Genomic DNA, 23,517 nt, shown 5'->3' with positions numbered 1-23,517 from the left:
TATTCGCCCACACAAAGCCTGAAATGATCTTGTTCACCCGCTTGAAAAAGGCCTTGGGGATGAAGATGGGGAGGCACTGAAAGACAAACAAATCTGGGGAGGACTGTCATTTTCACGGTCTGTACCCTCCCCGCCGGTGACGAAGGGAGCATGTCCCATCTCTTCGAAGTCCCCTTCCATTTGCTCTATCAACCAGGACAGATTAAGCTTATGCAGTGCCTCCCATTTCTGAGCCACCTGGATTCCCAGATAGCGAAAGCTCTTACCTACCATTCTAATCGGCAGCTCTCCCAGTCTCTCCTGCCCTCTAGCCTGAATCACGAACATCTCGCTCTTCCCCATGTTCAATTTATACCCTGAAAAACTGCCAAATTCCCCCAAGATCCGCATAACCTCCCCCATCCCCTTCCAACGGGTCCGAAATGTACAAAAGCAAATCGGCCGCGTAGAATGAGACCCTGTGCCCCAACCCCTGCCAGTTCCTCGAAGCTCTTAGCGCCATAGCCAGTGGCTCTATAGCTAGAGCAAACAATAGCAGTGAGGGGGCACCCTTGCCTCGTCCGTTGATCTAATTTAAAATAGCCTGACCTCAGCTGGTTCGTACGCACGCTCGCTACAGGCGCCTGGTAGAGCAATCGCACCCAGCCAATAAAGCCCTCTCCAAACCCAAATCTTCCCAGCGCCTCCCACTCCACCCGATCAAAAGCCTTCGCATCCATCGCTACCACCACCTCCGCCTCTCTTTCTGAGGGCACCATAATAACATTTAAAAGCCTCTGAACGTTGGCCTTGAGTTGCCTGCCCTTAGCGAATCCCACCTGGTCTTCCCCTAGCACCTCCGGAAAGCAGTCTTCTATCCTTGTGGCCAATATCTTAGCTAACAACTTGGCATCCACATTCAAAAGCAAGATCGGTATATATGACCCACACTGCTCAGGATCCTTCTCCCATTTAAGAATAAGTGAAATTGAGGCCTGCGACATTGTTGGGGGGAGGATTCCCTTCTCTCTAGCCTCGTTAAATGTCCTAACCAGCAGTGGGCTCAATATCTCTGAGAACTTATAAAATTCCACCGGGTAGCCGTGCGGCCCCGGAGCTTTGGCCGACTGCATGCCCTCCAGTCCTTTAACAACTTCCTCTGCCTCACTCGGGGCCCCCAGCCCCTCCACCAGGTCCTCCTCCACCCTCGGAAACCTCAACTGATCCCAGAAATTGCCTCATCCCCTCCACTCCAGCCGGGGGTTCCGACTCATAATTTACTGTAAAATTCTTTAAAAACTTTGTTCACCCCCCCTGGGTCCAAGACCATGTTACCATCCCTATTTTTCACTCTACCAATCTCCCTGGCCACCTCTCTCTTCCTAAGCTGTTGCGCCAATATCCTACTCGCCTTTTCCCCGTACTCAGAAACCGCCCCCTTTACCTTCCTCAACTGCTCCACCGCTCTCCCCATGGTCAACAACTCAACCTCCGCCTGTAACTTCCGCCGCTCTCTCAGGAGCCCCGCGTCCGGGGCCTCCGCGTATCTCCTGTCCACCCGGAGTATCTCCTCCACTAATCTCTCCCTCTCCGCCCGTTCCACCTTTTCCTTGTGGGACCGAATCAAAATCAGTTCCCCTCTTAACAACTGCCTTCAGAGCTTCCCACACCGTTGCTGCAGATACCTCTCCCATGTCATTTGTTTCAGGTAGTTCTGGATGGACTCATTCACCCGCCCGCAGACTGCCTCATCTGCTAGCAACCCCACATCCAGTCTCCATAACGGACGTTGCCCTCTCTCCTCACTAACCCGCAAATCCACCCAATGCGGGGCATGATCCGACACTGCAATTGCCGAATATCCCATCCCCGCCACCTTCGGTATTAGCGCCCTGCTCAGAACAAAAAAGTCAATACGAGAATAAACCTTATGGACGTGAGAAAAAAAAGAAAACTCCTTTGCCCTCGGCTGTATAAACCTCCATGGGTTTATACCCCCCCATCTGTACCATAAAGCCCTCCAATACCTTTGTCACAGCCGGTCTCCTCCCTGACCTGGATATTGACTGGTCCAATTCCGGATCAATGACCGTGTTAAAGTCCGCCCCCCCCATGATCAGGTTATGTGACTCTTAAGTCCGGGATCTTACCCTGCACACGCCTCATAAATTCCACGTCGTCCCAGTTTGGAGCATATATGTTCACGGGCACCACTCGTACACCCTCCAGCCATCCACTCACCATTATGTACCTACCCCCCTTATCTGACACGATTCTCCCAGCCTCAAATGCCACTCGCTTACTAATCAAAATTGCTACCCCCCCTGTTTGAGTCGAGCCCTGAGTGGAACACCTGGCTAACCCCATTCCTTCCTCAATCTCGTCTGATCTATAACCTTTAGATGTGTCTCTTGTAGCATTGCCACGTCTGCCTTCAGCTCCCTTAGATGCGCGAACACGCGAGCCTTCTTGACCGGCCCATTCAGTCCTCTCACGTTCCACGTAATCAGCCTGGAGGGGGGGCTTCCACCCCACCCCCACCCCCTGCCGACTAGCCATCACCCTTTTTATGCCAGCCCCGAGCCCGTGCCCCCCCCCCCCGCTTCCCCGAGTACCCCCGTGAGCAGCAGCCATTCCCGACCTCCCATTTATTCCCCAATAATAGTTCCTCCCCTGTCAGGAAAGCAGCCTCCCCCCCCCCCCCACCACCAACAGCACCAGAAACCTCATCCTCCAGGTCAAATACCAGCTTAACACTTGCTCACCCCCCACTGCGCTTCCGAGAGTCAGCTGAACCATGCTGACCCAGATAACCCCGCCCCTGGTGCCAAACAGTCTGTCTCCCTATTGTTCGAACCTCTCCCCCAACAAGAATAAACCTTTTAACAGCATCACATTCCCCAGTAAATAGCAGCAAAAAAAAGAAGAAATTAACATAAACCGGTGAAGAGACAATCACTTAAAACAAAACCCAGTCTCCCGAAGAATAGCTCTAACTTCAAGGCCCCTTCCCCCGCATCAAATCCCTGCAAGACAAAGCACCCTCCAACCATCACCACAGCCCATTATTTCACCCAGAACTACATAAAATCTTTTTTAAAAAACCTACAATATTATGAACCACCGATACAAAACTTCTCCGCAGCTTAAATGTCCTTTAATTGTCTCCAGCTTAATTTCTTCAATGAATGTCCATACATCGTCCGGCGTCTCAAAATATAAGTCCCGTTCCTCCTGCGTAACCCATAGCTGCGCTGGGTACAGCATCCCGAACATCACCCCCTTCTTGAAGAGGGTTGCCTTTGCCCGATTGAACCCAGCTCGTCTCTTGGCCAACTCCGCTCCCAGGTCCTGATAAATACGCAACTCACAGTTCTCCCACTTGCTGCTCCGTTCTTTCTTGGCCCACCGCAAGATATGTTCCTTATCCGTAAAACGGTGAAAATGTACCACCACGGCCCTTGGCTGGTCATTCGCCCTGGGCTTCCTCGCGAGGGCTCTGTGCGCTCTATCCACCTCCAGGGGCCGAGGGAACGCCCTAGCCCCCATCAACATCTCCAGCATGTCCGACACACATGCCCCCGCATCCGAACCCTCACTGCCTTCAGGGAGGCCAACAATTCTGAGGTTCTGCCTCCTAGACCTATTCTCCAGGTCCTCCAGCTTCTTCTGCATCCTCTTCTGGCGGTCGTCCAACACCTCCACCTTGTTCTCCAGCACGGTTATATAGTCCTCCTGGTCGGATAACCTTTGTTTGGTCTCCTGTATCGCTTTCCCCTGGGTCTCCTGATTCAAGACTACTTGATCAATCGAAGCCTTGGTCGGGTCCAGCGTATCCTTTTCAGCTTGGCGAAGCAATCCTCAAAAAACTTCACCAGCTGCTCCGTCGACCACTGTGCCGTCTCTCCTCGGCCCTTGCCCTCCGCCATGCTGTCCCGCGGTACCATCTCCGCTTGCTTCTCACTACCAGGACTGAGTCGCTTCACATGGCCACTTCTGGTCCATTCTCAATACACCAGAGAGGGAATCCTCCTTACTGTTGCACAGTTCACCGATTTACCCCATAAAATCCGAGAAAAGTCGGGGGAAAAAGGTCCGAAAGTCTGTTACAGGCGGGAGCTATCGAATGTGTGACCTACTCCTCCATGGCTGCCACCGGAAGTCCCACCCTATCCTGTTAACCCCACCTAACCGTTGCCCACTTGGGCAGTTTAGCACAGCCAATCTACCTGACTTGAACATGTGATGGGAGGAAACAGGAAGAGCTCCTGCAGGAAACCCATGGGGGGAACGTGCAAACTCCACACAATCGCCAAGGCCGGAATAGAGCCACAGTCTCTGGTGCTGTGAGGCAGCAGTGTTGCCCAGTTTCAATGAGATTTCCCCCCCACTCTTCTAAACTCGAGTAAATACAGGCCCAGTCAAACAAATCTCTCTTATGACAATCCTGCCATCCAAGGAATCGGTTTGATGAACCTTCGTGACACTCCAGCGGAGGCAAGTGCTATGGGCCAGGGTTTAGAAACTCCAAAGTATATTATGGAGTTCATCTGACCTCTAACTTTTTGTTGAATTTGGCTAGGATGAGCACAAGAGCCTTCCCTTCAGGTGTGATTCAACAGTTCCTACTCACTAATCAAAGTAAGCTTTATTCTAAGAACATAGTTAACATTTATATAAGCACACAGCAAGAATTTTTATCAATTACAAACATAAAGATACCCCACAGCCACAGTATTGAATTTCCCCTTAACTGTTCCAATTCATAAACAAAATCCCCCAAACCCCTTTTCAAGGGCACGGCCCAGCACTCTGCATTCTCACTTGAATAAGACTGGCTTTTCCTGAGATTCTGACCCCCGTCTCACCAGCAGGTTGAACCCCTTCCAGAAAGCAAACTATCTTTTTAAGTTACCAAAACAGCAGGTAGCCACATTGAACAGATAGTTAAAATGAAAATAGAGACAGGCCAAAACACTTCTGTTCTTTGACTGAGTATACAGCAGCCAAATGTTGAAAGTGAAACCAAAAGCAGCTCACACAGCCCAGCTCCACCCACACAATGACATCACTGAAGCCATGTGAAAGACAACAGCCTTTCATAAAGGGGCACCCCCACGACCAAGTATATCCTTGGGTAAGGAGACCAAAACTGCTCACAAATTCAGGTGTTGTCTCGCCAAGGCCCTGCAGTAAGACCTCCTTGCTTCTGGATGCAAGTTCTCTTCCAATGGGACCCAACATACCATTTGCCTGTCTAACTGAATGCTTGCTTTCAGTGACTGGTGTACAAGGAGTGAAAGGAGGTTGTGACATCCAGTACTTTTGTGGTGGCCAAAATGCTTCCCCTATTCTGTCAGATGATGTCACCATTTCATTGACATCAGTAGCTGTCAGCTCCCCCGTGCACTAATGTGCGTTTTGTAATTAGTCACAGATGTCTGGTTGGAACATTTCCCCATAACTCAAGATCAGTTTCATGTTTATTTGCTGTGAACTATCAGAGTCGAGCACTTCATTACATAAAGAAATAGGCGGTGTGGGGAAAAAAGTTTGGGTGGCATTTCGATGAGGTTAAGATGTTTCGGGGACAGATTCTGGAACGTGGAGTCCAGGTATCCATTGGTCGCCAATAGTGCTCAGTAACAAAATTGACCAGGTGACCACAAGGACAGCAGGAAACCAAGCCGTCCCCTGAGCCAGTTCGCAATTAAATAATGGCTCAGCTCTCCTGTTGCATGCTTGTTCCAAAATTCATAATCCCAACAAAAACCTAGCCATCTCAGTCTTGACATTTTTGGTTGACCCACCATTCACAGCTTTTTGAGGGAGTGTTCCGATTTCCACAACCTTTGGTTGAAGGAATGCATCCTGGTATCATCCCGAATGGCCTGCCTTTAATTTTAACGTTATACCCCCTCGGTGTGGGCTCTCCCCTCAAAGCTTTCCTTTATTCTATTGAGCCTTTTATCATACTGAGCAGGCAGCGAATGAAAAAAAAGTAAGCATTTCCTGTACTCTAGATCCCACTATTTTGTGGGATGTCTTGTCCCATGTGCTCAGCACATGAAGAATTGGCCCGATCAGTCACATGAGGATCCATGGTAACACTGGGTAGACCTCAACCTCGATTCGAGGGGTCACTGACGATTACTGATTAGGGGAATGAAGGGCAGTGAGAACCATTTAAACTTTTACCAAACATGGAAATGTCATTGGGTACCATGACTACGGCAGATGTTAATTGCAGAACAAACCAAATCCTCCTCACTTATGGACCATGACTTTTTTGTTTTCTGAAAACTAGAAGAAATCTACTGATCTCAGCAGCAAAGAATTCCAGCAACACGTTACAGATTTTAAACATTAAGAGATTCATTAACAAGAAGAAAAAACAACTTCAACAAATAAGATTACAGTTACACAGTAAAAATAGTTTTCCAAAACATCTTACCAAAAAGCCTACTTGGTCAGACTCACAGTAAACATCTAGACAATACTCACTTATAGATGCTTAACTATAAAATGCAGTAATATTATCCAAGGCAAAACATTAAACTGCCGTCACTTTAGTGCAGGCACACCATACAACTTCTCACTAGCTTCCACCCTGTTGTGGAAGTCCAAGAATACTCAGAAAGAAGAGTGCTTTCTGTAGCAAAGACACTTATGGCTTGACAGGATGGCTGATTCAAACTTCACACTTTCTCTCAGCACACAGCTATGCCCAGGATTTCTTCCCACACAGACAACAGAATTTGCGCAACATATTTCTTTAAGTGTCTTTCCCCTTTCATCTTTGATCCCATTGTCATCAGTACTCCTTTCAACTTAACTTTTCCAAAATATAAACATCTTTCATGTTTTTCCAGTTGTGCCCCCCCCCCCCCACTTTGGGTCAAATAAAATGCAATAACATTCCCTCTTTTCCTTATGAAACGTGTGCCAGTTGTAAAAGCCTTACTGCCCGTTGAAATTTAACAGTTGAAAAAGACCCACGTCCTCTCTATCTCCTAATGCAAATTTCTAAACTATTTACTTATAAATTCACTTGGCCATAGCTCTGTTACAAAGGCGTGCACTTAGCACCTCTAAAGTAAAGTTGCCCTAGTCCCAGATGACCATAGTCTGCTTTCACCTTTGAGGGGGAGAGCTGACTGGTAGTGATTTAACCTGAGGTTCTGTACATCTCAGGCAAGGAGCAAGGTTGAGAGGGCAGGCTTTCATGAATAATCTCAGCAGGTATGGGAATTGAACCTGCGCTGTTGGTCTCACTCTGCATCACAAACCAAATGCCCAGCCCACCTAGTTTTCACCGCTAGTCTTTTTATCTCTCAATTCTCCCAGACAAGCTGTCTCCATTAATCTTTCCCCCAGCTTAATCACATCATTCACACACACACACACACACACAGCCTTCTTTACAGATTAGCACAAAATATTTTTTTAACAGTCTATCCTCACAAGGGCATCCCACTTAAAATATAGAACGTAGAACATTCAGTGAAGATATTTTAAAATTCTTTTGAAATACCAAAATTTGGTCCACAGACAGCAGTTTTGTGATCAGTGTGAATAAATGACATCAGCAATACAAAACATGCTAGCTAGAGTCTATTAGACAGGATGGCACAGGGCTAAATCGCTGGCTTTGAAAGCAGACCAAGGTAAGCCAGTAGCACGGTTCAATTCCTGTAACAGCCTCCCCGAACGGGTGCCGGAATGTGGCGACTAGGGGCTTTTCACAGTAACTTCATTGAAGCCTACTTGCGACAATAAGCAATTTTCATTTCATGTGATAACATAACACTTAGAAAATATCAATGGAATTAGACAAAGTTAGCATGGATTTGTGAAAAGGATTCATGTTTGACAAACTCACTAGAGGTTTTTGAGGATGTCACTAGTAGAATAGATAAGGGGGAACCAATGGATGTTCTTTTTGTTCATTCATGTGTTGTGGACGTTGCTGGCTGGGTCAGCATTTATTACCCATCCCAAATTGCCTTTGAACTCAGTGGCTTGCTCGGCCATTTCAGAAATCAGTAAAGAGCCAAGCACATTGCTGTGGGTCTGGAGTCACAGGTAGGCCAGGCCCGGTAAGGACGGCAGATTTCCTTCACTAAAGGACATTGATGAAGCAGATGGGTTTTTATGACAATTGACAATGGTTTCATGGTCATCATTAGACCTTTAATTCCAGATAAAGGATGAGGTGTATTTGGACTTTCAGAAAACTTTCGGTAAAGTCCCACATAAGAAGTTAGTGCGCAAAATGTAAAGCGCATGGAATTGGGGATAATATATTGGCATGGGTTGAGAATTGGGTAATAGACAAGAAACAGAGAGTAGGAATAAATGGGTCTTTTTGAAAGTGGCAGGCAGGGACTGGTGGGGTCCCGATCAGTGCTTGGGTCCAGCTAATCACAATATATATCAATGATCAGATGAGGGAACCAAATGTAATATTTCCAAGGTGGCTGATGACACAAAACCTGGTGGGAATGTGAGTGATGAAGAGGACCATAAGAGGCTTCAAGGTGATTTAGACAAGTCGAGTGAGTGGGCAAATTACATGGCAGACGCAGGATAATGTGAATACATGTAACGTTATCGTGAATACATGTAAAGCTATCCACTTTGGTAGGAAAAACAAAATGGTGGCGTATTAATTAAATGGTGATAGCTGGGAAATGTTGACGTACAAAAGGGACCTGGATGTCCTTGTACACTAGTCACTGAAAGCAAACATGCAGGTACAGTAAGTAGTTAGGAAGGCAAATTATATGTTGCCCTTCATTGCAAGAGGACATGAGTACAGGGGCAAGGATGTCTTACTGCGGTGTACTGGGCCTTGGTGATAGCCCATATGGAGTATTATGTGCAGTATTGGTCTCCTTATCTAAGAATGGATATACTTGCCATAGATGGAAGGTGCACCACTGATTCCTAGGATGGCAGGATTGTCACATGAGAAGAGAGTGTGTCAACTGGGCCCGTATTCACTGGAATTTAGCAGAATTAGAGAGGATCTAATTGAAACGTATAAAACTCTGACAGGCTGTGGGGTCTAGAACAAAGTGTCACAGTCTCAGGGGGTTGGCCTTTCAGGAGTAAGAGGCGGAGAAATGTCTTTGCTCAGAGGGTGGTGAACCTATGAAATCTTCCACCACAGAAAGCTACGAGGCCAAGTCACTGTATATATTTAAGGAGGAAATAGATTTTTTGACTCTAAAGGCATCAAAAGTCTGGAATGCACTGCCTGGGAAGGTAGCAGAGGCGGGAAACCTCACAACCTTTGAAGTGTACCTGGGTGAGCACTTGAAATGTGATAACATTCAAGGCTATGGGCCAAGTGCTGGAAAATTGGGTGCGTGTAGATTTAGGGTCATTTTGTCGATGCAGACTCGATGGGCTGAAGGGTCTCTTCTGTACTATATGACTCTCTGACTCTAAACCCATAGTAACCCTCAGATTGCCTTTTACTAAGGATTGGAAAAGTCCTACACCCAGTGGCCTGAGCAGGTCTTTGCTGCCTGAGTCCCACCAATTTGAATACCCCCCGAGCAAGTTTTCCCAAGTTGTAAAATCATTGAACCTAGGACAGAACCAGGAGCTACACCGACTGGGGAAGGCCCGACTGAGCTGCACTGCTGCTCTGAATGAGGCTCTGACCTGATTTTCCAGAACTCATTTCGGTTTTAGGGACACAGATTGCCGTTCTCACTTTGTCCCTGAAGTCCTCAGAGATGTAATAGTAGATAAAGGGGTCGATGCAGTTATTGAAGGTGCTGAGCACCAGGCAGGGCATGGAGTAAGCATAAATGTCACTGTTCAATGTGTAGGATTGGATCAACAAGATCATATTAAAGGGAGTGAGACACACCAGGAACACTAGCAGCACCAACAGTGTGACCTTAATGGCATGGACATACTGCCTATCGTTTAGAATCAAGGTGGAGATGACAGACATGTAACAGAAGATGGTGATTAAACAGGGAATCACAAAGCCAAACACGACCAGACCAATAAAGTAATAGGAGAGGTAGCCAGTCAGTGTCTTTTTCAGGAGTGCGTCGTTACATGTGGTGATGTTGAGAGCGTGGATCTTGTACGATTGCTGAGTGATGCACATGGGCAGCATGGAGAGAAAAACCAGCAGCCAGACTGCTCCACAGGTGCAATACGCAAACTTCTTCGTCCGCACCTCCTTTGAGAGGAAGGGGTGGACCACGGCCAAATATCGATCAGCACTAATACAGGTCAGGAACAGGATGGAGCTGTACACGTTCCCATAGAATAGAACACTGCACACTCGGCAAAACAGCTCTCCGAATATCCAGTCATTCCCCAGCAGGTGGTAGGAAATTTTGAAAGGCAAGGTGAGGGTCAGGAGAAGGTCAGTCAAAGCCAGATTTGTCAGGAAGATAGTGGATGGCAGCTTCTTGACTCTTGTGGTTAGGATGTAGAGAGCCAGGCCATTGGCTGGAAGACCAATGATTAACACCACCAGGTAGGCGCAGGGGACCAGGAGCACGCTCATTGGACTCTGCAGATGCTGAATCGAGGAATCATTGAAGGTGTTGATAGATTGGTTTGTAGTGGGATCCATTACCTGGATGATAGGGAATCGCCTGCTGGACTGCATTCCTTTCCTCCGTACACATTCTGTGATTTGAGAAAGAGAACATGGGGTAAAGAATGAGTATAATTCATATCATCCAATCAAAGAATCCCTACAGTGCAGAAGGAGGCCATTCGGCCCATCGAGTCTGCACCATCCCTGTGAAAGAGCACCCCGCCCTATCCCAATAACCCCTTAACCTAACCTACCCATCTTTGGACATTAAGGGGCTGCACGGTGGTGCAATGGTTAGCACTGCTGCCACATGGCACCAAGGACCCGGGTTCGATCGCAGCCCCGTGTGGAGTTTGCATATTCTCCCCGTGTCTGCGTGGGTTTCACCCCCACAACCCAAAGATGTGCAGGTTAGGTGGATTGGCCGCGCCAAATGGCCCCTTAAGTGGAAAAAAAATAATTGGATATTTTAAATTTAAAATAAAATGTTTTGTGAATTTGGCAGTTCGTTAGATGACACAATTAGATATCGTTTAGTGTGTGGTTTGAAAAATGAGGCCATTCAAAGGTTATCAATGGAACATCATCAAAGACTGCCTTTGAGATTGCTGTTTCGATGGAACCTGTGGCTAAGGGGCCTTTTCAGCTCGGAGCAAGCACGAGGATCAATAAACTGGGTGCTGGTCAGAAGATGTCTACCTAGCAACAAGCATGTCATCGGCCCATCAGAGGAGGAGAATTGTGGCGGCCCCGGAGAATACTGGGTCGGGCCTGATAATGATATGCAAACAGTGTCTATTGTCCGTGCGTTCCGGAATACATTGACGCCACTGTCGAGGTGCTGGAGAATTGCGATTTGGCATCACATCGGCACCTGCCAGGGGCAGCATGGTGGCGCAGTGGGTTAGCCCTGCAGCCTCACAGTGCCAAGGTCCCAGGTTCGATCCCAGCTCTGGGTCACTGTCCGTGTGGAGTTTGCACATTCTCCCCCGTGTTTGCGTGGGTTTCGCCCCCACAACCCAAAGATGTGCAGGGTAGGTGGATTGGCCACGCAAAATTGCCCCATAATTGGAAAAAATGAATTGGGTACTCTAAAAATTCTTTTTTAAATCGGCACCTGCCGTGATTTTGGCGTCAAAACCGATTCTCCACTCTTATCACCTTTCCCGATTTCAGTGTTGGCTGACGGAGAATCCCGCCCAGTGTCTTTGGTGGTTCGCTTTTTTATTCTGACACAACTAATGGAGTTTACCTGGTCTGTAGGCTCTTTTATGCGCTCAATTACACCTAAAGCTGTCATCCGTTCTAGCTCAGCTTTCAATTTGTCTCTCAATGGAGCTGCTACACATCTCGGAGCATGAATCACTGGCTTCGCGTTCTTCTTTAATTGCATTTTATACGGCCAAAGGCGTGAAATATCTCAGGAAATTCCTTCAATACAGAATCTACCGATGCATGTTGTTTGGTAGCCGTGGTAGCTGCACTGTAAACACGTTTAACTAGCTAAAGTTCCTCACATACTTCTACTCCCAGCAGAGATTTGTGTTCCGCCACTCCAATAGAATATTTAATAGTGTGAACTCTGTTTTTCACTTTGATATTGTGCTTGCATGCTCCTAACATCATAATTTAATTTCCGTTGTCGTCTCTTAACAATACTGCTTTGCTTACTACTTGTGGTTTAATTCTCAGCTCTTTTAAATCAGGCAAATTGATAAGGTTGGCCTTCGCACCTGTGTCGAGTTTGAATGTTATTAATGTGTCATTAATCATTAATGGGACTGCCCAGTTGTCCTTTTGAGATTTTGCATTTAATTCACTGTTGCTTCAAATTGTCAAGAAAGCATTGTCGCTTGGCATGAGTTGACTATCCTTGTCTTCACTGGAAATCATGTCGATAAAAAATGTGTCCTCGAGGCACACTTCATCAACTGTGTTACGAACTTTTGTTTGTTCTGTTTTTTTCCTGGAAAAGTATTGCATTGAAAAATGATTTCCGCCGTTACAGTTGGAGCATATCTTTCCAAACACTGGACATTGTCCTGGCAAATGCCGTTTGCAGCATCGCGGGCATGAAATTGAGGATTGAGTCGGCCGCTCAAAATGGCCGCCTGCGTTGGGAGCACGTTTTTTATTCACTACACTAATGGCGTCGGCCGCCTCTTCTACCTTTGTGCCAAAATGCCGGTGATTCAATGTGCTAGTTTGCTTTGCTGCAAGCTCGCTAGCGGGACATATTTTGAGAGCATCATCTGGTTGAAGTCTGTTCTCTTAGAAGCCTCTCGCGTATCTTACTGTTGGAGATCCCGAATACGATCTGATTGCGGATCATTGACGACTGGAGGGTACTAAAATTTCACGACTGCGCCTTCAACAGCGAAACTAACAAATTCCTCGCCTTCTTTCTGGGTGCGCGTGCAAAATATATAGCGTTCAAAGGTTTCATTTGTTTTAGGTGAGCAATGCCGATCAAATAGTTTGAGAACTTCTTCGAAGTTCTTGCTATCCGCCTCGCTATCGAAGGCAAATGTATTATAGATTTCAATTGTTTGGGGACCTGCTACAGTTAGGCTGTGCTTGCAGACCTAGGGCTGCAACATAGAGGTTGAACTGCTGCTTAAACATCCGCCAATTCTCGTCTATGTTACCGGTAACCCACAGCTGTTGAGATGCTTTGATATCTTCCATAATGGGCCTCGAAGTCTTACCACGTCTTACTACTGGCCAGTAGCTTGCGAGGTTAGTAGAAATAATGATGCATTATCTTTACTGGATCGGATCTTTGCAGAATCTTCTTGTTCTTAGTCAATCATCAATCCGTATTTCAATCAATTCCCATACCAGCCTCCCTGAACAGGCGCCGGAATGTGGCGACTAGGGGCTTTTCACAGTAACTTCATTTGAAGCTTACTTGTGACAATAAGCGATTTTCATTCATTTTCATTTCAAACCTGGTACCATGTCATGTTCTGTAGACTGGTTGGTGTAAATGATGCACTACAGAACATCTAGTTCTTGACTAGTTTAAATAATTTATTATGAAACAACTGTGTGGTAAAGATAACTAGAATAAATATATAACAAACTACTAACATTAATTAACTATACTAGAGCAACTGCAAAATATGTCTATCCACCAACACGACTTACTCCCAACTCCCTAGGCACAGAGTCACGTGTTAGGTTTACACTGCATCTGGTGGTCAGATGTTGTGTACTTTATTATATACAAGGTTGCTTATGCATATCATCACAACAGGCTTTTAAGTCTTATAGGCAAGGTAGTGCAGAAAAACTTCATAACAGCAGTTATAAAATATCTTCACTGGACCAGGAAAAAAGACGGTTTCCAGATTCCTGTATTGTGTGGTAACTCTAGCTGGTTATTCAATTTAGATGTTGTTTGGGGAACAGGAGATGTCTTGTAGAGTTCAGGTACATTTTGTAACAAGGGGTACAGTCTATAGAAACTGTGTATTTCATAATTCACACAGTTGCGTCGGCCTGTTTGTGTGTGATGCTTGAGTCCACGTGGAGTCATATCGATTCAGCTTTAATCAGATAGAACTGTACCCAGCAGCGAAGTTACAGAAGTGAAGGCTGCTGGGGACGGCGCTGGTTCTTATACCCCGCCTCTCAGGGCGGGGCTATGTACACAATCGATTCCAATGAGAAATGGTGCGGGATTCGCCAGTCTCACGATTGGCTCTCAGGCTGCTGACTAGCTGCAGCCGCAAAGACACATTCCACCTCACACACACCATCTCAGCTAACAAGATGGCCGCGAGGAGCCAGGCACCATACTCCAACGATGCCGAGCTTGAGACTACCTCCTGGACGCAGCGGAGGAGAGTCAGGCCATCCTGTGCCCTGGCCTGGGAAGGAGGTTGCCAGCCGCTGCCGTTCACTGTGCTTGGGCGCAGATGGCAGATGCAGTAAGTGACGTGGGCAACACCACCCGGGTCGGCCTGCAGTGCCGTAAAAACCTGCAAGACCTCCTCAGGGCGGCCAGGGTGAGTAGGCAGCCCTGTGCCCCTGGCATCAACCCCCATCCCGCACACCCGGAAACCAGCCCCCCCCCCCCCCCCGCCCCTCCGCCTCCCCCACGGCGGGCGTCCAAACCTTCACCTGCACCACATGTCAGCACCCATACCAGCCGCCATGGCTGGGTGCCCCTGCCCACTGAGGCCATCAGCCACCCACCCCCTGGCTGCATGCATCGGACTGTTTAAAGCCGTGCATTTTCTGTTCCCCCCCTCTCCCAGGAGAAAAACACCCATAACCGCTTAGAGCGGGTGAAAGCTGGAGGGGGATCACCAGACCTGTGGCTCCTGACCGTGACTGAGCAGAGGGCTCTGGACATCGTCGGCCGAGGGCAAGGAAGTGAGGCCCCGCTGAGTTGAGGTCCCCATGCCACGTGTGTCAACACCCTCACCCCCACACCACCCCCACCCTCACCCCCACACTACCCCCACACTACCTCCACCCTCACGACCACACCACCCCCACACCACCCCCACTCCCAGCCCCACCCACACCCCCACACCACCCCCACCCCCAGCCCCACCCTCAACCCCACACCACCCCCACCCCCATCCCCACATTACACTCACCCCCACCCTCTGACCCACACCCTCACTCCCATCGGCCCCACCGCCCCGCGGTCTAATCATGCATCTTGTCTTGTGTCTTGCAGGACCTGCTGATGATTGGCGGGTCCATCTGGTGTCCCTGCTCCCAGCCAGTGCCACGGCCAGTGACCCCCCCCCCCCCCCCCCCATGTGCCGAGCAGTGATGACGACAGCAGCACGGATGGCAGCCCTCGACACAAGACCCAGGACATCGAGTGCGGGGATGACATAGGTTTCAAGTCACAGCTGTCTCCAACACCCTCCGCCATCTCAGAGACTCGCACCTAGGTTGGGCACTTTAGTGAAGAGGCTCTTGGGACACCCTCTGGTGTGCACCACACAGCTGCTGCGGTACGCCAGGTGGAGGTAGGGACACCCGACGGGGGGAGCACAATTGCTTCACAGCTCCAGGGTCCCAGGTTCGATTCCCGGCTTGGGTCGCTGTCTGTGCGGAGTCTGCACGTCCTCCCGTGTGTGCGTGGGTTTCCTCCGGGTGCTCCGGTTTCCTCCCACAGTCCAAAAGATGTGCAGGTTAGGTGGATTGGCCATGATAAATTGCCCTTAGTGTCCAAAATTTCCCTTCGTGTTGGGTGGGGTTACTGGGTTGTGGGGATAGGGTGGAGGTGTTGACCTTGGGTAGGGTGCTCTTTCCAAGAGCCGGTGCAGACTCGATGGGCCGAATGGCCTCCTTCTGCACTGTAAATTCTATGATTCTATGATATGATAGCTTTAGTTCAGGTGTCTGGATAGCGAGATGTCAGGTGGATAGCGAGCAGTGTAGACAGGAGTCAAAGAAACGTCAATAAAGCGAGTGGGTAAAACTGTGGCAGGTGGATTTCAACAAAGGGAAGTGTGAGATCGTCCATTTGAGACCAATAAGGAATTGTTCCTAGTAATGTTTTAAATTGTGTTAAGTTGGAAACTGTGGAGATTCCCAGAGATTTAGAGATCCCTGTACGCAGATCATTAAAATGTAATAGATACTTAACATTGGTACAAAAAAAAACGAAACTAAAAGAATGTTTACATCTAAAGGGCTAGAATATAAAGAGGGGTTGGGGGGTTGGGGAAAGCATTTGTTTCTGACAGACACAGCTCTGGTTAGACCCTATCTGGAGATGGTACAAGCCTGGGCTGGTAGCCTCTACGGAGAGAAAAAGAGTTAACATTTTGAGTCTGGATGGCTTGGAAGAAGAATCATACGGACTCGAAGCGTTAACTCTGTTTTTCTCTCCACAGACACTGCCGGGTTTTACCACCATTTCCTGGTTTCACCATGATCTCGCTGAACACTGGAACAGGTTTGTTATTCAACAGAGCCGAGGGATGAATTTTGTTCCTGAACTGGCAGCTCCTCAACGCTGATTTGATGACCAGGGACAAGTTTCGGTTCCACAACCCCTTCACCACAATGAATCTAAACTATACAAACCAAAACTTTACAGACAATTAATTTGAACTGTTTATCACATTCATATTCTGAAAGGTTTGACTGTATCTGGGCCAGGGAGGATCTCAGTAGGTGGGATACACTGCAGTTGACCTTGGCGGGGAGGGTCCAAGTGGTGAAAATTAATATTCTGCCGAGGTTCTTGTTTATATTTCAGGCTCTCCCAATCTTTATACCAAAGGTCTTTTTTCGGAAATTGGACATGATTATTTTGGACTTTGAATGGGCGGGGAAGGCGACGAGGTGGGGAGGACCCTGCAACAGAGGCAGCGCTACCCTCTCTCTTAGCTCCTCCAGACTGGCGAACCGTTCCTCCAAATACAAATCCCTCACCTTGACCAGCCCCACTTCCCTCCACCTCCTGTATACATTATCCACCGCCCCCTCCCCCCCCCCCCCCAGCTCAAACCCATGATTCTCGCACAGGGGCGTTAACACAGACATCCCTTCCACCCTAAAATACCTCCTCAACTGATTCCAAATCGTCACCATGGACTGGACCACCGGGAATACCTACTCGGAGCCATTGGCAATGCTGCCGTCACCATAGCCCTCAAACTGGACCCCTTACAAGATTCCTCCTCCATCCTAACCCACTCTCCCTGTATCCTTCTCCTTTCCACCACCGCCGCACCTAATCCACATTCGCCACCCAGTAATAATGGAGCAAGTTCAGCCACGCCACCCATTGGTGGCAATATTTGGAGTTTCAGAGAAGCTGGAGCTCATGGGGAGGAGGAAGGCCGATGTTGTGGGCTTCGCCTCTCTGATTGCAGGGCAGCAAATTTTACTGGAGTGGCAGTCGGAATCGCCACGTGGGGTAGCGGCTTGGTTGAGTGACCTGTACAAGGGATGTTTCTGACCACGTTTGAGGAGCTGTTCATCGGGAGGTGAAAAAGGGGGAAAAGTTGTACAGACTGTATAGTTGATTGCTGAGAAGTATGTTTGCTGGGGTGTCTATTTCCTGTAACCTGTTTTGATACATGTTTGTAATAAAATATATTTATTTTAAAAAATGAGACTGTATCTGTCAGATTATAGGGTTGCTGAAATTTTTGGTGATCGATAATTTTCTCCATTTATTTTTCCGAAGATCATTGTGTACATATTATTAACAGAAAGTAAAGTGTTTGTAACATGCATTCAAACTTAGCTGTAAGAGAACAAAGTCCTCTGGATTGGATAATCCAGATAGAAAACTTGACAAAATATCCCTGATTAAATACAGAATAACTCACATGAAATACTATGCACAGAATTCCCCACATCAAAAACAGTTCAGATAAAATTCTCTGGATCAAAATATGAGGGTAGGACGGCACGGTGGTGCAGTGGTTAGCACTGCTGCCTCATGACGCTGAGGCCCCCGGTTCAAATCCCGGCCCCGGGTCACTGTCCGTGTGGAGTTTGCACATTCTCCCCGTGTCTGCCTGGGTCTCACCCCCACAACAAAAAAGATGTGCAGGTTAGGTGGATTGGCCGCGCTAAATTGCCCCTCAATTGGAAAAAAAAAACCCTTAAAAATAATATGAGGGTAAATCACTTTGATGCTGACCCCTGTAGAAATGACAATTTCCAATGTGTTAGTTTTGACAATTAAAATGCTGCGTGTAAAGAGTTCACAGGAAACAAAAAATCATTTGCTTCGATTTGCGTTTAAAATAAAGTTAGATTGGAATCTATTACCTTTGCTGCTGTAGCAGTTGATGAAGCAACAGGGCAGAGCAAACAATAGCAGCGTTTTCAGCGACTTCATTCTCAAGCTTCTCCAATGCGGGTCAGAGAGATTGCAACAAATTCTGAAAAACCTCAGCTTTTGCTCACGCAAGCTCGTCAGCATCTAACTGGAGGACAGGACAGAGCTCGTCAAAGTTCTGTTGTAATGTAGGGTGGCGTGGGGGAGGGGGGAAGGGGGTTGCTGGGTGTCGGGGTAAAAGTATCTTTTACATTTTCAAACCACACAACTTGCCTGCCTTTATAAGCTTTAAATCACTGGGGGACAGTCTAATATCAAGCAGTTGACTTTGAAATGATGTTATCCAGATTGACTGGCAGTGTTTCTCATGTTCAAATGCTACCCTGGTGTGGACAACACCAAATTGAAAAGGCTTGCTTGTACACCTTCTTCTCTCACATTTATTAGGTATTCTCCAGATTTGTTTCGTGGTGGGTCGTGAGGTGTTGGTGGGGGTGGTCGGGGCGGAGTATGCGGGGTGGTGGAGGGGTGGGGGGCAGAGTGGGGGGTTGGGGGGGGATGAGGGTTGGGGTGGGGGGGGATGGGGGATGTTGGGAGAGGTTGGGGTGGGTGGGGTGGGGGGGGGGGGTGGGTGAGGGGGTGGGTGGGGGTGAAGAGGGGGATATCGGGCAGTTCTTAGATGGGCTGGAATGTCTGCGGCTGGATAAGGAGAGGGGGCAGGTGCTAGAGTGACCCAGCGGGGAATCAAACCTGGGACCCTGGCGCTGTGAAGCCACAGTGCTAACCACTTGTGCGACCGTGCTGCCCACGAAGTCGGGGAGGGCCGGACGTTTACCTGGCGGATTTTTGTGAGGCGTTTATGGCGGAATTAGCACCACCCCTACTGGGGGCATTTTAGTAAGGCACTGGAGAAGGGGGAGCTGCCAGAGACAATGACATAGCGACGATTATGCTAATACCAACGAGAAGGACCCGTTAGAATGTGGGTCGTACAGACTCATATCACTGTTAAATACAATGTAAAAGTGCTGGCCAAGTTAGTGGCAGGGAGGATGGAAGGACGCATTCCAGGGGTGGCTGCAGAGGACCAAAACAAGCTTCATAAAGGGCCAGCAGCTCTTGAGCAATATAAGGCGATTACTGAATGTGATCATGACCCGTCGAGAGGACGGGTGCCGGAGATGGTGGTATCTATGGACGCGGAGAAGGCACCACGGACCCAGGTTCAATTCATCGGGTGACTGTCTGTGTGGAGTTTACATGTTCTACCCGTGTCTGCATAGATTTCCTCCGGATGCTCCGGTTTCCACCCACAGTCCAAAGATGTGCAGGTTAGGTGGATTGGCCATGCTAAATTGCCCCTTAGTGTCCAGGAATGTGCAGGTTAGGTTATGGGATTACGGAGATAAGGAGTTGGGCGAGGGAGTGGACCTAGGTAGGGTGCTCTTTTAGAGGGCTAGTGCAGACTTGATCGGCCGAATGGCCTCCTGCATAATAGGGATTCTATGAATCACAGTGGAGCGTCTGGAAATCATCTCTCATTTCAAATCCTCTCAATCTGTCACTTTGCAGTTTCCTTAGGCAGCACCTTCCAAACCCGTGACCTTTACCGTCTGGAAGGACAGGGGCGGTAGACACATGGGAACACCACCACATGGGGGCTCCTCTCCAGGTTACCATCCTGGAGATACATCGCCACTCCTTCACTGTCACTGGGTCAAAATCCTGGAACTCCCTCCCGAGCAGCACTATGGGTGTACCTACACTGCATGGACCGCAGCGGTTTAAGGAGATACCTCACCACCACCTTCTCATGGGCAATTAGGGACGGGCAATAAATGCTGGCCTAGCCAGCGAATCCCCGAAACTATACAATAATAACCTTTATTGTCACAAGTAGGCTTACATTAACACTGCAATGAAGTTACTGTGAAAAGCCCCTAGTCGCCACATTCCGGCGCCTGTTCGGGTACACAGAGGGAGAATTCAGAATGTCCAATTCACCTAACAGCGCGTGTTTCGGGACTTGTGGGAGGAAACCGGAGCACCCGGAGGAAACCCACGCAAACACGGGGAGAACGTGCAGACTCCGCACAGACAGTGACCCAAGCCGGGAATCGAACCTGGGACCCTGGCGCTGTGAAGCCACAGTGTTAACCACTGTGCTACCATGCCGTCTATTTTATTATTAAAACAAAATATTTATTACTGAAACAAAAGTGTTAACCTGCAGCATGGAAGGTGAGGTGCCAGGTGAGAATTCAACTTCACAGGCACTAACAATCAATTCTTTAAATCAGAGCAAGAAATGTTCCCACCCTCCCCGCAATTGCCTGCAACGCAGCTGCGCCTAATGCTGAGCGGGCTTGAGTAAACCCATCATTATTTCAGTTGTTCGATCAAACTAAACAAAGGGAAATTGTTTGTTCCACTGCTCGCTGAGCTCCCGGACCCAGCCGCATCCCTGTCTTACTGTGGCTTCACTGCCAGTTTATCTTACGTCGCTGCTGCCTCTGTTTCTGTCCCTCTGTCAGCCTCTCCCACTGCAAATGTGAACTCCAGCAGAGGGGGGTGGCCGCGGCTTGTGGAGTTCTCCTGTATCCTTCCCAGATTTCAATTCCCGGAGACATTATCGTCTCTCAGCACATAATTTGGGCTAAGGATGAATAAAGATAAGAGGAACCATCAAATTGTGGGCAAATAATGGGTTTTCCTTTGTGAAAAATCAAAATGAAATGGAGAAGTGGAGATGCAAGTCGCTGAGCGTATTAGTCATTACAGGGGATTTCTGTAGCTGGCATCCAACGTTTTTTTTTGGGATCACACGTTGATCACTCACAGAGTTGTCACATTGGAAGGGACACAGAGCATCTAGCTGTCTGCATCCACCACGATAAGGATACATGACAAACATTTTATTGGGGCTTCCCCACATGACAGCAACACGCAATTGACCTATCAATGATTATAATGATCTACTCAAAACTAATTCTCTGGACCAACCCTTCTGAGGCTCATTTCTTGAGCACCCAATCAGTTATCTGTGGGACCCCCACTGTGATGATATGCATAAGCAGTTCTGGAAATATTAACAGACGCAACCTCCAACCAGCAGGTGGCAGTAAAGAACAGCCACGTGACTTGGTACCTTGGGGAGTCTGGAGATAGTCGTCGTAGTGGATAGTCGCATTTGTAATAGCTCTTAGATAATTTTATAATAGTGATTGAATGGTTTGTGGTTTTAGTAGTTTTCATATTGTTATCAGACCCACGTTATTGTTAATCAATAAACATTCAACCAGTCACAAACTGGACGTTCTCTAATGCACTAACACCAGAAAGTAACCCCCACCACCCCAACCACCCAGCCAGCTGGTATTGGCTGTGCCTTGGGGAAGACCAACAATTTCCACGGGAAATCTCCGTTCGTCAGGTTGTTCCTTCCATTTTCCTGAGTCTAGCCCAGGCCTGGATGTTTGTTCAATGGCAAACATGGAATGTGCGTCCATGAGAGAGCCAGAGCCAGGGTCACTGAGCTTTTCCATAGCTGCTTACAAAGGGTTAATAAACTGCAATGAATCATTGAGTCTGTTGGCTCAGAGATTGGGACACTTTCAGTTCCAGTTAAGGCAAAGGCAATGGATGAATCAAATAGCCAGGTGCATTCCCTGGCCACATTAGCAGGGTTAGAACTAGGGCAATCTCAGCTTCAACTTTCAAAAAAAACAGTGCACGGGAACTGCAAATACACTAAAGTGAGTGAAGTCTGGGGCGAAATTCTCCCCCAACGGCGGGATGTCCGCCGACTGGCGCCAAAGCCGGCGCCAATCAGACGGGCATCGCGCCGGCCCAAAGGTGCGGAAGGCTCCGCATCTTTGGCGGCCTAGCCCCAACATTGAGGGGCTAGGCCGACGCCGGAGGGATTTCCGCCCCGCCAGCTGGCGGAAATGGCGTTTGTTTCCCCGCCAGCTGGCGCGGAAATGCGGCGCGTGCGCGGTAGCGACAGTGGCCGCTGTCAGTTTCCCAGCGCATGCGCGGGAGCGTCAGCGGCCGCTGTCAGTTTCCCGCGCATGCGCAGTGGGGAGAGTCTCTTCCACCTCCGCCATGGTGGAGGCCGTAGCGGAGGCGGAAGGGAAAGAGTGCCCCCACGGCACAGGCCCGCCCGCGGATCGGTGGGCCCCAATCGCGGGCCAGGCCACCGTGGGGGCACCCCCCGGGGTCAGATCGCCCCGCGCCCCCCCCCCCCCCCCCCCCAGGACCCCGGAGCCCGCCCACGCCGCCTGGTCCCGCCGGTAAATACCAGGTTTGATTTACGTCGGCGGGACAGGCAATTCCTGGGCGGGACTTCGGCCCATCCGGGCCGGAGAATCCAGCGGGGGGTCCCGCCAACCGGCGCGGCCGGATTCCCGCCCCCGCCCAATCTCCGGGAGCGGAGACTTCGGCGGGGGCGGGGGCGGGATTCACGGCGGCCAACGGCCATTCTCCGACCCGGCGGGGGGTCGGAGAATGACGCCCCTGATATTTGGCTTGGTCCGTTATCCAGCCTCATGATATAATCCGTCAATTCAATCTTTTAAAACCAGGTCCATTGTCCTCTGAGATATTATTTTTAAAGCTGTGACATGTCTGAGGGCAGTCACATTGCATATCCGCTTAATGTCGAAACCACAACTGTTTCTAATCTGCACAAAGGGCCCAAATTCTAAAATGCACATTTGCAGTCACAGCGATTGTGGGTTTTGAAATCAGCAAAGGCAGCTCAGAAATGAGACACAATGAGACACTCAGAGAGTGGATTTACACACAATGCTGCAAATAGGAACAGGAGAAGACTATTCAACCCATTGCGTGTGCTCTGCCGTTCAATATGATGATGGCTGATCATCATTTCAATGCCTCTTCCCACGCTACCCCCCTATCTCGCTGTGTCATTGATATTTTAAAATCCACCAGTCTCTGCTTTTAAAAAAATAAATTTAGAGCACCCAATTCATTTTTTTTCCAATTAAGGGGAAATTTAGCGTGGCCAATCCACCTACCCTGCACATCTTTTTTTGGGTTGTGGGGGCGAAACCCACGCAGACACGGGGAGAATGTGCAAACTCCACGCGGACGGTGACCCAGAGCCGGGATCGAACCGGGACCTCAGCGCCGTGAGACAGCAGTGTTAACCCACTGTGCC

The 23,517-nt window shown here is 48.7% G+C and overlaps 1 protein-coding gene across 1 annotated transcript; it reads right to left on the bottom strand.

Annotated features, from left to right (window-relative positions):
* Positions 1–6,334: 6,334 nt before the first annotated feature.
* Positions 6,335–18,424, bottom strand: LOC140395060 (proteinase-activated receptor 3-like). The gene is made up of 2 exons (XM_072482418.1): positions 18,326–18,424; positions 6,335–10,647 (listed from the first exon to the last, which is right to left on the bottom strand). The coding sequence occupies exons 1-2, from the start codon at positions 18,393–18,395 to the stop codon at positions 9,596–9,598; spliced, it is 1,122 nt and encodes a 373-aa protein (XP_072338519.1). The 5' UTR covers positions 18,396–18,424; the 3' UTR covers positions 6,335–9,595.
* Positions 18,425–23,517: the final 5,093 nt, after the last annotated feature.

Source organism: Scyliorhinus torazame, chromosome 18 (assembly GCF_047496885.1).
Source record: "Scyliorhinus torazame isolate Kashiwa2021f chromosome 18, sScyTor2.1, whole genome shotgun sequence".
NCBI lineage: Eukaryota > Metazoa > Chordata > Chondrichthyes > Carcharhiniformes > Scyliorhinidae > Scyliorhinus > Scyliorhinus torazame.
The sequence above is the reverse complement of the archived record's forward strand: the minus strand, read 5'-3'. Positions and strand labels throughout refer to the sequence as shown.

Bases quoted from the DNA above. Each gene is read 5' to 3' on its own strand.
- LOC140395060 (XM_072482418.1), bottom strand. From the start codon at position 18,395: ATGAAGTCGCTGAAAACGCTGCTATTGTTTGCTCTGCCCTGTTGCTTC. The intron at 10,648-18,325 runs GTAATAGATTCC...CTCAAATCACAG, and splicing joins CAACTGCTACAGCAGCAAAG to AATGTGTACGGAGGAAAGGA.